Below are 16,214 nucleotides of genomic sequence, written 5' to 3'. Positions count from 1 at the left end.
TCTGTACATGAGATTTTCTAGGCAAGAGTACTGGAGTGGCTTGCCATTGCCTTCTCCGTGTTAAATGCTTATGCTGCATTAATTGATCTGATCATGTAATTTTTATTGTTTAGTCGGTTATTATGGTAGATTACATTGATTCATTTCAACTAGTGAGTGAATCAGCCTTGCATACCTGGATTAAACTCTACTTGGTCATGCTGTATAACTCTTTATGTATTACTCAATTTGATTTGCTGAAATTTTGTTAAAGCATTTTTGCATCTTTTCATGATCTGCCTCATTTTGGTATCAGGGGATATTTGCCTCAGAAAATAAATTGGGAATTGTTCCTTCCTTTTTCACTTTCTGAAAGGGATAATGTAGAATTGGTATGAATTCTTTTGTAACACTTGGTAAAATTCTCCAGTGAAAGCATCTGGGCCTGGAGATTTCTTTTTCATAGTTCAATTAAGAATTCTTTAATTATTCAACTCCTGTAATATATTTACAGGATTATTCAAATGATCTGAGAGAGGGTTCTCAACACTAGGTGGTGGTAAATGTCCTGGCTCGCCACAAAAAAATGTTCTGATACTATCATAGCAGGGAGGAGAAGGTGAGCATCATTGCAGCTAGAAAAGGGTGAAAGCATTTGCTCAGATGCTGGGAAAGGCCGAGGGAAGGCAAGGAAGGGGGAGACAGAGGATGAGATGGCTGGATGGCATCGTTGACTCATGGGCATGAGTCTGAGCAAACTCCAGGAGATAGTGAAGGACAGGGAAGCCGGACATGCTGCAGTTCATGGGGTTGCAAGGGGTCAGACACGAACAACAATTTGCTAACAAGAGTGAGAGTAAGAACGGGGCCATGTCTTTATTCACAGTGTTCAGCTGGAGTAAAGCAGTTCTTATCTAAAAGGTTTCTGTGCTGCTAGTCTGCTCCTTCCCTAGCCTTTCAGCTAGAGCGAGCAGGCTCTCTGATGGAACTTTTGATGTCTGTATCATTAGTGTTGTGGGACTGGAGCTTCTCCAGTGCTCAGTAAAGAAAACGTCTATGGCAAAAGGAAACCCAGAGAAATCACCACTGTGTCATTACTCAAGTCTCAGAGTCCTCAGGTGCTCTGCCTTCTCGCTTCTATCTCTCAATCTTACATTTTTTTTAGCTGTGCTTAGTAGGAGAAATTGTTAAAAGGCATCTCTTCCATATTGTCTGAAATTGAAATTATTATTTTTATACCTTCCAGTATGTCTAAAATATTTCATAATTACATTTAAGAAGATTAGATGATGCTGGTGAATCTTATTTTCTGAGGTTCTTGGGGCATGAGACCGACTCTCTGCACCCCTACTTCTCCAGAGACCACTGCCTCCCTTCTCTGGCTCAGCTTATTACTCTCCTCCACGTTCCCCCTCCCATTCTCTCCCACCCACCCCCAAGAAAAGAATTTAACCAGCTCCAGTTGAGAAGAGGGCTAGGTGGAAGATAGGAGCCAATAGCATACCATGTTACATCCAAATTTGAGTTACAGCAAAGAGGGTTATTGAAGGAGGTTTTGATATTTTTTTAAAAAGGAAAATATTAGCAGATTTTGATATTTAAAATATTTAACAATCAGTGCAGTACTATGTGAAGGCTCTGGTTCCCATGAACCATCATGCAGAGGAGAGGCCATTTGCCAATCCAAAGGGATGTGTTTCAACATTTTAACAATCTGCTTAGTCTTGCTCACACATATCAGCTGAATACCAGATTCATCTATAACTATTAAAAAAATTTTTTTGCAGATAGCAGGAAGTGAAACTACAAAGATGATGAAAATTGTTTATAAGCTTTTCATAATCAGAATCTAAAAAGGGTAAAATAAAAGAAATACCTGATACTCTTTATTTCTTCATATTGCTAAAGCAAGTTGAGATATCATGCTGGTCAGAAGTTAAATGGAATGCTGTAATTTTTTCATAATCAGAACAAAATATTTCAATCCTATGAAGTATACACTAATGTTATAAATGGACATGTTGAAATTTTAAGAACACAATCTCCATTGGCTTTATCCCCAAACCACTATGCATGTAGCAAGGCAGAGATCTTAGGAGATTTTTGCCATCTGATATTTCAGAGTAGGAAGCAGCTGGAAGAGTCATTCATAGCTATGGGAAAAACTGAAATTACATTAATAAAAGCTAAGAATAACTCACATTTGCAAAAAGATAGATACTATTCAGAGAATCACAAAAGAAGTTGATTGAGAGAATTAGGGCACATAGAACATTCTTTTGTAGGAAGTTGGTTGAGTGAGGCATAGCCAGGATGCATGACCAGGTAAGATAGAGGGACTAGACATGATCAGAGAGAATCTTCCACATTAAGATCAAGCATTGAGCATTGGTCTACTTGCGGCCCTGAGGTATCGGAGGGAGGGTGGGTTTGATGTTGGAACCTGGGTGACTGATGGCTGAGACCGTGTGTCTTCTATGTTGGAGAACCCCTTTTCCATGTGGAAATGGTTGTTTATGAGGTGCTGTAAGACATTAAGGAAAAAAATACAGTATGTATAGTAAACCCCTAGGTACACTAAACAAAGAAAATAAGCATTGCATGACATAAAAAACAGAATAATTTTTAGAATGCATTCATAACAAACTATAAAAAATTAATGACAACCAAATAAGAAAAATAGGGATAAGGTTGAGAATATATCGTGTGTGTGGTTAGACAAACCTTGGGTTGTATAGACTTGCCCAATGACCCAAAGGTGGCCACAGCAAGCAATTCTTATGCTACTCTTCTACCCTGCTCATACCCTTTGCAACAATGCCCTGCACATATTCCTTTTCAATCATATATGAGCAGACTTAACACAGATACACACACATACACACACACAATCCCCCACACACACACCCTGAAGTCCTTCCTAGAGAAACCTTATCTAATACTCTTAAGATTGGCCTGTTCACCGATGAGGACACAGGATGAACCATGGAGCTAGGTCCCTTCAGGGACTGTAGAAGCAAGAGGAGTTTGGAAGATAGAGTCTGAAGGTAGAAGCATGCTGGCAACAGAGGAAGCTGCATTCTCAGTGGGCAGAGAAAGCATTGTAGGAAGAATTAAGACAGTGAGGCTAGAGGATTCTATAGGAAGTGAGCAAAACAGAATGACCTGTAAGATTGGGAAGACACAGTTTATCAGGCAAAGCAATGCAATCCCAAAGTTAAAGGCAATATGGGCCTTTTACAGAATCCGCCTGCAATGCTGGAGACCTGGGTTTGATCTCTGAGTTGGGAAGATCCCCTGGAGAAGGGACAGACTATCCACTCCAGTATCCTGACCTAGAGAATTCAGGAACTGTATAGTCCATGGGGATGCAAAGAGTCGGACATGACTGAGCAACTTTCACTTTCAAGGTATATTCAGAGCAAGAACAGCACACTCCTTGAGAAGATGATATTGTGTTAGCAGAGGAAAAAAAGGAAAACAGCAAGGCTCCTCCTTCTGGTCTTCTCTTTTGTTCACCATGGAGATTATTTTTTTAAGCTGGGAAGGGTAATAAAAACACCTTAAACAAAGGCCTGTAGGAAGAATGCAGAGAGTAGCAGAGTCAGCCTCCCTTATCAATCAGTTCATTTTTCATATCCAGGTAAGCTACCTCTCAGGGCGTTGAAAAAACAGACAGGAGTAATTTTTAGAATGTCTTGTCTTTGAGAATTCATCACCATAAGAAAAGCATTGGAGGTAAATGATACTGCCACTTAGAAGACGGAAATAAAGATCGACAAACTGGCACACCTGAGTTTGCTGCTGCTGCTGCTGCAGCTGCTGCTGCTAAGTCGTGTCAGTTGTGTCCGACTCTGTGTGACCCCATAGACGGCAGCCCACCAGGCTCCTCCGTCCCTGGGATTCTCCAGGCAAGAATACTGGAGTGGTTTGCCATTTCCTTCTCCAATGGGTGAAGTCACTCAGTCGTGTCCGACTCTTCACGACCCCATGGACTACAGCCTATCAGGCTCCTCCGTCCATGAGATTTCCCAGGCAAGAGTACTGGAGTGGGTTGCCACTGCCTTCTCTACACCTGAGTTTAATCCTTAGCAAATTCAGGTTTATTAAGTAAATGGTTCAAAAAACTAAGATCATGGCATCTGGTCCCATCACTTCATGGCAAATAGATGGAGAAACAATGAAAACAGTGACAGACTTTATTTTCTTGGACTCCAAAATCACTGCAGACGGTGACTGCAGCCATGAAATTAAAAGACGCTTGCTACTTGGAAGAAAAACTATGACCAACCTAGACAGCATATTAAAAAGCAGAGACATTGCTTTGCTGACAAAGGTCCGTCTAGTCAAAGCTATGGTTTTTCCAGTAGTCATGTATGGATGTGAGAATTGGACTATAAAGAAAGCTGAGCGCCAAAAAATCGATGTCTTTGAACTGTGGTGTTGGAGACTACTCTTGAGAGCCCCTTGGACTGTGAGGAGATCCAACCAGTCCATTCTAAAGGAGATCAGTCCTGGGTGTTCATTGGAAGGACTAATGCTAAAGCTGAAACTCCAATACTTTGGCCACCTCATGCGAAGAGTTGACTCACTGGAAAAGAGTCTGATGCTGGGAGGGATTGGGGGCAGGAGGAGAAGGGGACGACAGAGAATGAGATGGCTGGATGGCATCACCGACTCGATGGACATGAGTTTGAGTGAACTCTGGAAGTTGGTGATGGACAGGGAGGCCTGCTGTGCTGTGATTCATGGGGTCGCAAAGAGTCAGACACGACTGAGCGACTGAACTGAATTGAACTGATATATAATCAATGGCACATATATTGTATAATAAAAACTTTGGCAGTTTGTGGGGGAAAAATATTTATGTGTATATATTTATACACACATGGGTTTAACTGACCCAGAACCAGTAGTGTGTTGTGATTTCTAAGAAGATAACCATAGAAAGATGGAAAGATGTTGGCAAGATGGCAGATTAGGAAGCTCCAGGCCCTTATTCTCCCAGGGAAACATTAAATGAATAACTAGAGACTAGCTAAAATAACTGTATAGGAGTTCTGGAAATCAGTCAGCAGTCCATAGTGACCAAGTGAATACCCAGTCATGAGAAAACCACATGCACAAGGGTAGGAAATCTAAGGAAGTTTTTACTCATCTTTGTCTCTCCCCCTTCCAGGGGGTTAAAGTACAGTCTGGCTCCCAGCTCTCTCATAAGAATCAGAGAGAGTAATATTTTAACCCATCTAGGGGCAGCCTTATGGGTGTCTGCATCACCTAACTCGGAGCCCAGATGGCTAGAAGTGGGATCTCAGGGTAGAGGAAGCCACGGCAAGCAGTGGGCAGGGCTCCTGGAAAACCCCACAGGAGGCACAGACCCAAAGATGCCTGGGACAAGGGATTCCTACTTGAGGAACACTAGAGAACAGCTAAGACTCCAAGAAGACATTTAGGGAAATTAATACACTCATTTAAAAGCATCTGTGTATACTGGGGAACTGGAGAAAAAAAAGCACCCCCGGAGATCCAGGGAAAGGGCATGCCCAGGAAGGAACTGAAAAGACCTTGATCCTTCAGGCTGGGCTGATCCTGGGCTCAGGACACACCCCTCTAATTAGTGAAGGGCTTCCCCTGCACTGAGCCAGTCTACACCTGAGAGAGGTAGTTGCTTTTTCAAATGCCCAGTTTTCAACACAAGATCACAATGCTGATAAAGAAATAGGAAAACTTCACCCATTTCAATTTTATTCATTCCATTCATTCATTCTAATTTATTCCAATGAAATAAATCTCCTCAAAACATTCCATTAGAAAACAACCACAATCTTCTATGTGTGTAAAAATTTACAATCATAATACCTGGCAGGTATCTAGCACTTAACTTCTTGCTTACACCATATCCCATCTTGCTGGACCTGTATTATCACATTATGTCTCATATTATAATATATATATTACAGTAATACAGGATATTACTATATCATTGTGAGACAGACCTTATTAATTCTAAGGTTCAGACATTAATTGCTTTGCCCAACACTGTGTAGCCAGCCCAATGTAGAAATGGAACAGGAACCCAGGTCTTCTGATCCCTAATGCAATATTGTTTCCATAGCCCTGCCCCACAGGTAGCATCCCCCCTTTGCTCTGGCTAGACTAGGTTTGGAATATAGTTTTCAACTCTAAGGATTCCATTTATAAGGAAGGAGACAGGCAGAGGAGGGGAAATGAGATGGGAAAGGTCTGGGAACATGTCCTATGGGAAGCCAGAACCATGATGGACCTTGGGGGCATGTTTGGCCCAGGGCTCCTGTATTTCCTCAGGCTTTGAAGTGGCAGCTCACGGCCTTTAAAGGGTTCCCAGAGCACTTCCCACATCCTGTGAGATGACACAGTATGTCTACCTGAGAAGTTGGGATTATTTCCTGGAATGTGAGACTTGGGGCTTGTAAAAATATATATATTAATAAACAGAAATCTCAATTAAATAAATTTGGGGCTGTTGTGTCCTGTGACCATAGTAGAGCCCGCCAGGAGGAAGAAAGACTCCTCTTCTTTCTTGGGAAGGACTCAGGCAATGAAAAGCCATGGACTCCTTGTTTACTAAAGCTCTCCCAACTTACGTTCCCTCCCTGTAAAAAGCTTTCTCCTTTCTTTGCCTTGCATGTGGTTGTAGACCCCTAATTTGCAGTTCTCAGCTTAAGCCCCAGTAAACTCATCTTTGCTGGAGAAATACCTGGCAGTCCTTTGTTTCAGGCCGTGTGCTAGGCTCAGTTGGGTCTGACTCTTGTGATCCCATGGACTAGCCTGCCAGGTTCCTCTGTCCATGGAATTTTCTAGGCAAGAATACTGGAGTGGGTTACCATTCCCTCCTCTGGAGGGTTTTGCCGACCCAGGGATTGAATGCACATCTCTTGCACCTCCTGCATTGGCAGGCAGGTTCTTCACCACTAACTGGTCCAACAGATTCTAATTCTATGGTTGATTCTTATGGATTTTATGAGTAAAATCCTTGAAGATACTTGGTCAGCTGTCCTGAAGACACCACCTGAAGAGAAATGGTTAGAAGGTGCCTGATTCAGGACCTTCCTTCTGGAGAATGCCACCTACTGTGTCCTCTTGTCGCTGGCGACCTAACATGTCTGTACCCTCCTTCTGGTTCCCATGGTCACCTGAGCAAGCAGCCGATCCTCAAGCCTTCTGGGCTCAAGCAGGTCACCCCATCCCACCTCAGGTTACTCATGGTGGCTCCCTGCCTCCAGGTCCTAGAGAATTCCCCCCAATTTATTCATCCCTCTATCAATTGCTCACAGAGCCCCATATGGGCTACTCTCCCCCTTTTCCATTTTCACCTCCAGCTCTTCAGTCTCCCCACATTGTTTCAGGTCTTTACTCAATGTCCTTTATGAACAGTGCCAGAGACAAAAGTGCAATGATCATCCTGTCTGAGCTGGCGATACACATTCGCAAGTCTGGTGGGCAGCTAGGTGTATAAAGGGGGTGCAGGGGAGTGGGGGCTGAGTCTGATCCTTCAAGCCCTGAACCATCAGCATTCTGCCAGACCCCTGGAGCAGGAGATTGGTCAATAACACGAAACCTTCCCTGCTTTTCTTCACCTTCACTGAATGGAGCCCAAGCTGCTATTAATAAAATAGCACCCCTCACTCCACAACACCCCTGCAGGTAGTGTGGTCAGATGAGCCAAGCAGCAGCGCCCACCCTGAATAGCTAAGTAACCCTGGGCACATTCTGGATCTTTTCGAACTTTGTTTCTCACCTGCTGCGATGTGGGATAAATAACCCATCCTGCCTCAACGGATGGATTCTCATGTAAAACACTCATTTAATTTTTAAAAATCAGAAAACACAAAGACATTGGAAAATAGATATAATATGAATATCTATATGAGAACCATATGTAAATGACTCATACCTTTTAGGGCATGATCCTCAGTATCACCTAATATTGAGTCTGGGTGTGAATAAATACTGTCTTCTGGAGGCCGAAAAGGCAAATCTTTTGACCATGGACAAGAATGAAGTAATTCAGGATATTGCATGGAATCACTGGAATCCCTGACATTGAAAAATGAAAAATGGATGATATCTTTGAGATGCAAAACCATGAATGTCCATATGACCATTGGGTTATCGTTGTCAAATTATTCAGTAGTTTGCAAAAGTATCTCTGTTGAGCTTAAATTTTCAACAATACTTAGTCAAGACCTATTGGCAGCTGACATATTAAGTAGTATATATATTAGCATAAAGTTCTCATCCATTATACAAAACATCACTGAATATTTGCAAAGAGCATGGTAAGAGGTTCTGACATCTATAAAACAAGATGAGTCAGGCATGGATCCTGATTCCTAGGACTTTAGAGTGTGTGTTTATATGTATGTGTATATGTTCGGTCACTTAGTCATGTCCAACTCTTTGCAGCCCCATGGACTGTAGCCTGCCAGGCCCCTCTGTCCAAGGAATTTTCCAGGTTAGAATACTGGAGTAAGGTGCCATTTCCTTCTCCAGGGGATCTTCCCAAACTAGGGATCAAATCCACATCTCTTGCATCTCCTGCATTGGCAGGTGTAGTCTTTACCACGAAGACACCTGGGAAGCCCTTTGAATCAAGTGCAGTTTATACAGGCAGTCTCTGCTATTTCAAGGTCAGAAAAGATGAAAGCATGCTAGGCCGTCTGATCTGGACCATACATTGGGCATAACTGTTGCTAGATGTTCGTTCCCCTTTTAAGGACAACGCTGGGGTGTGATCTGGATGCCAGGAGTCTCTGCCTCTGGGCCAGTGCACTTCCTATCAGCAAGCTGCTCTCCTTTGGGTTCTACCTGTTCCTGCTTCCTCCAAGGTGCAGGGGCGTGGGGGTGGGCAAATCTACCCACCTTCGGAGCTCATTTCTCAGAGAGAGCACTGTGAACAGCTGAGCTTTGTTCACAGCAAGATTAATCATTATTTCTTGTATCTATTAATTAGCTTTTATGAGAAGGCAATGGCAAGCCACTCCAGTACTCTTGCCTAGAAAATCCCATGAATGGAGGAGCCTGGTAGGCTGCAGTCCGTGGGGTCGCTAAGGGTCAGACACGACTGAGCGACTTACTTTCACTTTTCACTTTCACACATTGGAGAAGGAAATGGCAACCCACTCCAGTGTTCTTGCCTGGAGAATCCCAGGGACGGGGGAGCCTGGTGAGCTTCCGTCTATGGGGTCACACAGAGTCGGACATGACTGAAGTGACTTAGCAGCAGTAGCAGCATGAACTATTTACTTTTCTTTATGTTTTGAGGCTCTGAATGTTTTCCATATCAATTTATGTGAATACATACACATTTGTGGGGGAACGCAATTCAACTCAAAAGACAGACGGTTTGGTCTCTTATTTTTAGAAAAGAATACCTCTTCATTTAAAACACACACCAAGAAAGGGATCACTGCAAGTTCTGCCTTTCAAACAATTACTGTTCCTTTGTATCAAAGGACGTAGTAAATGAAAATGCTTTGAAAGTCAGAAGTCAAAAAGTGGTGGGGTTGAAAGACACAGGCGTTACCAAGTGGTGGAAGCAGACTTGAGTGAAGGTCTGACCCACCCTTTTCACCATGGGAACAGTTAATAGATAAGCTCATTGCAGTCTAGTAAGCAATTTTTAATTCTTTTTTTTTTTAATTCTGCTATGGACTGAGTGTTTGTGTCCCTCCCCAACTCTGCCCAAATTTATATGTCGAAATCCTAACCCCCAATATGATGGGGTAAAGAGATAAGACCTTTGGGAGGTGACTAGGTCTGGAGGTGCAGCCTTCCTGAATGGGATTAACACTCTTATAAGAAATAACTCAGCTGGTAAAGAATCTGCCTGCCATGTGGGAGACCTGGGTTCGACCTGGGTTTGACCTGGGTTCGACCTGGGTTGGGAAGATCCCTTGGAGAAGGGAAAGGCTACCCACTCCAGTATTCTGGCCTGGAGAATTCCAGGGACTGTGGAGTTCATGGGCTCCCCACAAAGAGTCGGACATGACTGCAACTTTCAAGAAAGGACAAAAGGCAGCTCACTTCTGCCGTGTGGGGACACAGCAGGCCAGCCATCTGCACACTAGGAAGAGGATCTTCATAAGAACCCAACCATGCTGACCTCCTGATCTCAGACTTCTCAGCTCCAGAACTTTAAGACATAACCATCCTTTGGTTAAGCCACTCAGCCTATGGTAATTTGTTATAACAGCCTAAATGGAGACATTCTTTCTCTCAGTGTTCCTATCAAGCTACATAACTGTACTAAAAACTGAGAGCATGAATAAATGAGATCTACAGTTTCAACATTGTCACTATAATGAGTTAACTAATTTTATCTAGCGTATCTAGTATCCAGTGAGAGGTGCAGACTTGGGGGAACCATTTAGTGGGGACTCTAGTTTTTTGTTATCAAATTTCTCAAAGGAAACCCAAAATGTTATGACAATAAAACTTAGAAATTAAGGAAGCCATTACTCATTTTTTAGGTTGGCGTTCTCATGATGAAACATCACCCTCATAAAACATTCCTTTGTCGTGGCAGACTTCTAAAATGACATTTTAGAGTTACATTAATACCTCAAAAATTATAAAATGCTCACTGTTGGAAAATATGGGGAAGAACAAAGAAAAAAAAATTGGCCATAATCCCATCACTAGGAGATAATAACTGATAATATTTTGGTATATATCTTTTTAGTGTTTTTTCATGTTACACATACATGAATATTTTTAAAACTACACTATATGCTGGATATACATTTGCATCTGACTTTTAACACACTATTGATGTTATAAGCACTGATTTGTATTTCAGTTCAGTTCAGTCACTCAGTCTTTGCAACCCCATGGACTGCAGCACTCCAGTCTTCCCCGTCCATCACTAACTCCGAGAGCTTGCTCAAACTCATGTCCATCGAGTTGGTGATGCCATCCAACCATCTCATCCTCTGTCGGCCTCTTCTCCTCCTGCCTTCAATATTTCCCAGCATCAGGGTCTTTTCAAATGAGTCAGTTCTTCACATAAGTGGCCAAAGTATTGGAGTTTCAGCTTCAGCATCAGTCCTTCCAATGAATATTCAGGACTGATTTCCTTTAGAATGGACTGGTTGGATCGCCTCACAGTCCAAGGGACTCTCAAGAGTCTTCTCCAACACCACAGTTCAAAGACATCAATTCTTCGGCAATCACCTTTCTTTATAGTCCAACTCTCACATTCATACATGACTACAGGAAAAAAACATAGCTTTAACTAGATGGACCTTTGTTGGCAAAGTAATGTCTCTGCTTTTTAATATGCTATCTAGATTGGTCATAACTTTTCTTTCAAGGAGCAAGCATCTTTTAATTTGTATTTAACTCTTTATAATTTACTAGCCTGACGGCTTAGATGGTAAAGCATCTGCCTGCAATGAGGGAAACCTGGGTTCGATTCCTGGGTTGGGAAGATCCCCTGGAGAAGGCAATGGCAACCTACTTCAGTACTCTTGCCTGGAAAATCTCATGGATGGAGGAGCCTGGTAGGCTACAGTATCAGTTCAGTTCAGTTCAGTCGCTCAGTTGTGTCTGATTCTTTGCGACCCCATGAATCACAGCATGCCAGGCCTCCCTGTCCATCACCAACTCCCAGAGTTCACTCAAACTCATGTCCATCGAGTCAGTGATGCCATCCAACCATCTCATTCTCTGTCGTCCCCGTCTCCTCCCACCCCCCAATCCCTCCCAGCATCAGACTCTTTTCCAGTGAGTCAACTCGTCGCATGAGGTGGCCAAAGTATTGGAGTTTCAGCTTTAGCATCAGTCCTTCCAATGAACACCCACAGTATATGGGGTCTCAAGGAGTTGGACACCACTGAGCAACTTCATTTTTACTTTATAATTTACCCAAAATTTATTTTAATATATAGAAGCAATGAGCAACTTAATTGTATTATAGGACCAATTTTTCCAATTTACTGAATATTTCATCAAATTCTCATGAGTTTTTTTTTTTAACATTTTAGGATATTAAAAATAAAACACATATATGCTGTGTGGATGATTTAGAATTTACAGAAAAATAGATGAAGACAATAAAAATAACCGATAGTTCTAGACAAATACCCACTGCTAACGTTTTAGTGTGCTTGCTTCCGGTCACTTCTTGTCTATTTTGTCGTCATGCATTCAGAGAGACCAAACCCACAAACTCCTGCTGAAGAGTTCTTTACTTAGTTCTCTGTCACTGCTCTGGCCACAGATGATTAGAAAAAAAGGTGGTTATCTGACATAGGGGCCACCAATTATAGACCAGCTTGTTACCTATGTTACCTGTGAGGAGTCCAGCTAGAGATTTCTACCCAAGATGATTGACTCAACCAGCCACATCTTTGCTTGAGAAGCATGGATTTAAGACCTATAGAGAGACAGTCCACAGTAGTAGCAGGGACAGCTGAAGTAGAAATGGAATGGAATAGAATGCGCACAAAAGTCAAGCACTAAAATCAGCGGGAGGGCCTATATGGAGTTCCCAACCTACACATATCAGGTTTTGAATCACAGTTTGACATATTAAAATCAGGACCCAGGAAAAAAAAAGACTTTTATAATAAAAATCGAGAGCATCAGCTAGTAAACACTTTCAATTGTACTAATCTGAGATGTGGATTACAAATTACAGACACCAACTCTGGCTAATTTAAATTTCAAAAAGGGAGTCAATGAAAAGCTATCTGGTAGTTTGCAGATTTAATGGAAAACTAGAGAACCGGGCTTTTAAACCTGGCAAGAGCTAGGTGCCAAGAACACAGCCAAGCTGCAGTACAGGAGTGGTAGACGTCACTGCTGCGCTCCACACCGGACTCACACTGGTGACTTGAATGATCTCAAACTGCCCCTGCATCTGTGTGTCATTCCCTCAAGGTTCAAAGTCCCAAAGAGAAGCTTCTTAGGTTCCAGTAAACCTTGATTATAAGGCTGTGCCCCCACTAGAGAGCTCAGATCTACTCCATTCATATTCCATGGTGGGGCCTGCTTCCCAGCTTCAGGAATTCTCTGAAGTCTAGGCATAAGCACCATGACTGTAACTAACCAGCAGAAAATAATTTATTCTATCCGACAAAACTCAACTCACCTCTTTTCAGAAGGTTCAAACGGGGCTTTAAAATCATCTCCATAAAGCTCAAAACTTTTCTTGAGTTCTAACGCTGTAAAATAACGTAGACTATTGATGATGGGTGCTGGTACCAGACCCCTGAAATTGGAAAAAAGATCCACAGAATTCTGTAATGGTACCAAGCATATACACACATGTTATACCTAATACTGACTCTTGCATCGCAAGTAAATGCATTTGACCACGAAATCTATTTGGAATAATGTAATGTATACTCTTGAGAGTCCCTTGGACTGCAAGGAGATCCAACCAGTCCATTCTAAAGGAGATCAATCCTGGGTGTTCACTGGAAGGACTGATGCTAAAGCTGAAACTCCAATACTTTGGCCACCTCATGCGACGAGTTGACTCACTGGAAAAGAGTCTGATGCTGGGAGGGATTGGGGGCGGGAGGAGACGGGGACGACAGAGAATGAGATGGCTGGATGGCATCACTGACTCGATGGACATGAGTTTGAGTGAACTCCGGGGGTTGGTGATGGACAGGGAAGCCTGGTGTGCTGTGATTCATGGGGTCGCAAAGAGCTGGACACGACTGAGCGACTGAACTGAACTGAACTGAAATGTATACACTTACAAACACATCAGAGCTTGTCTTAGACACTGGTATTACATTTTAATTTATAGATTAAGCAAATTTGTATTTTTCTGAATATTCCTTATCCATTAAGACATTAATATAGGCAGATTATCTTCCTATTGATTAGTGCATATTCTATTGTAAATCCTCACCTATTTGTTAAGTGAAGTCCAGCAATATATCAACTGCTATAAAAACTGAAATAGATATTTTCCAGTTTTGTTTGTAATCTAATACTTTGAAATAATATCAGAATAAAATATTTATAAAAATTCTACTGTTTTACTTTCTACTGAACTCTAGTATAAAATATCCTTTTTTCATCTATCAGTTCAGTTCAGTCGCTCAGTCGTGTCCGACTCTTTGCCACCCCATGAATCGCAGCACGTCAGGCCTCCCTGTCCATCACCAACTCCCGGAGTTCACTCAAACTCATGTCCATTGACTCGGTGATGCCACCAGCCATCTCATTCTCTGTTGTCCCTTTCTCCTCCCGCCCCCAATCCCTCCCAGCATCAGAGTCTTTTCCAGTGAGTCAACTCTTCGCAGGAGGTGGCCAAAGTATTGGAGTTTCAGCTTTAGCATCAGTCCTTCCAATGAATACCCAGGATTGATCTCCTTTAGAATGGACTGGTTGGATCTCCTTGCAGTCCAAGGGACTCTCAAGAGTCTTCTCCAGCACCACAGTTCAAAAGCATCAATTCTTCGGCAATCAGCTTTCTTTATAGTCCAAATCTCACATCCATACATGACCACTGGAAAAACCATAGCCTTGACTAGATGGACGTTGGTTGGCAAAGTAATGTCTCTGCTTTTTAATATGCTATCTAGGTTGGTCATAACTTTCCTTCCAAGCAGTAAGCGTCTTTTAATTTCATGGCTGCAATCAGCATCTGCGGTAATTTTGGAGCCCCCAAAAATAAAGTCTGACACTGTTTCCACTGTTTCCCCATCTATTTCCCATGAAGTGATGAGACCAGATGCCATGATCTTAGTTTTCTAAATGTTGAGCTTCAAGCCAACTTTTTCACTCTCCTCTTTCACTTTCACTTTCCTCAAGAGGCTTTTGAGTTCCTCTTCACTTTCTGCCATAAGGGTGGTGTCATCTGCATATCTGAGGTTATTGATATTTCTCCCAGGCAATGACTTGAAAGAATCATTAACTACTTTTAGTGAATAAATCCTACCGCTATTCACTCTAGACTTGTTAAATAGAGTCGATATGTGCAAAGTAGACCGGTTGCATATAAAGGCATGCAAATTTCAGAGCACCCTTCTGCCCTTGTATGACCCATTAAGAGGCTCAGATTTAAAATGTCCACAGTGTGTCAGTAGGCATGGCTGCTCAGCTGGTCAGAGGTCGGACAAGCCCCTACTTGAACTGCTCTGGGGTGTACTGCTCATCTCCTGACTACCACCCGTGCCCCCTCCTCCAGTAGAACTTCGTATATTCCATATAGCCCGCCTTTAGAATCAGACTATCCAAAGATAGCTTACCAATATGGAGAAAAGAAATCACACTTTTTTTTTCTACGTAGAAGACAAAGATAAAACTTAATTTATATTGGGTTAAATATTTTCAACAGATAGCTTAAAATTCAGTTAAGTTCAGTTCAGTCGCTCAGTCGTGTCCGACTCTCCGCGACCCCATGAATCATAGCACGCCAGGCCTCCCTATCCATCACCAACTCCCTGAGTTCACTCAAACTCATGTCCACAGAGTCGGTGATACCATCCAGCCATCTCATTCTCTGTCGCCCCTTCTCCTCCCACCCCCAACCTTTCCCAGCATCAGAGTCTTTTCCAGTGAGTCAACTCGTCGCATGAGGTGGCCAAAGTATTGGAGTTTCAGCTTTAGCATCAGTCCTTCCAATGAACACCCAGGATAGATCTCCCTTAGAATGGACTGGTTGGATCTCCTTGCGGTACAAGGGCAGACAATAAAAAGAAGTGAAATTGAAAAACATTTTAATATGGCTTTTGCATTCTGCTTTCTTGAATCACTGCACTTTAAAAAGCTTTTTAAAACACTATAATTAAGGTCTTATCAGTGCTCTTAGTAACTTTCTGAAAAGAGGGGCATCACTTTACTACTTGAACTTTCCAAAAGGTCACACAGAAAAGAGAATTCAGAATACTGAAGCCTATAACATTCATGAGAAAATAAAACACAAACATTTCATAAACATCCTGGTTATTCATTTCGAGTATCTCTTAAAGTTGAAATGTGCCTCGTCACATGTGATAATTAATAGAACAGTAATTATTATAGCCACCAATATCTATGAAGCCTCTACTATGCATCAGGGACTAAGTGAACCATTGCATATTAAGGATGGAGAATTCATGGATTAATAAAGATACAACGGTCCCCATCCTCATGGAATTTACAGTTTAATGTGGAAAGGAGACATTAAACAAATGATCCCACAAATCATTAACTACTATTGTTTTGAGATTCAGGAAGGACAAGGACAG

At 42.2% G+C, this 16,214-nt stretch overlaps 1 protein-coding gene across 1 annotated transcript in view; it reads right to left on the bottom strand.

Annotated features, from left to right (window-relative positions):
• Positions 1-2,026: 2,026 nt before the first annotated feature.
• LRGUK (leucine rich repeats and guanylate kinase domain containing) overlaps positions 2,027-16,214 on the bottom strand; it is a 109,602-nt gene continuing 95,414 nt past the window's right edge. Inside the window, exons 18-21 of the mRNA XM_088832612.1 lie at positions 13,115-13,234; positions 10,513-10,518; positions 7,913-8,055; positions 2,027-2,503 (exon numbers count right to left, since the gene is read on the bottom strand). Of these exons, the coding sequence (XP_088688738.1) occupies positions 2,373-2,503; positions 7,913-8,055; positions 10,513-10,518; positions 13,115-13,234 (400 nt within the window). The 3' untranslated portion in view covers positions 2,027-2,372. The remainder of the gene's footprint in view (positions 2,504-7,912; positions 8,056-10,512; positions 10,519-13,114; positions 13,235-16,214) is intronic.

Source organism: Moschus berezovskii, chromosome 3, assembly GCF_049115385.1.
Source record: "Moschus berezovskii isolate FMDL1 chromosome 3, NW_MosBer_1.0, whole genome shotgun sequence".
NCBI lineage: Eukaryota > Metazoa > Chordata > Mammalia > Artiodactyla > Moschidae > Moschus > Moschus berezovskii.
This window is presented reverse-complemented; position numbering and strand designations above follow the sequence as displayed.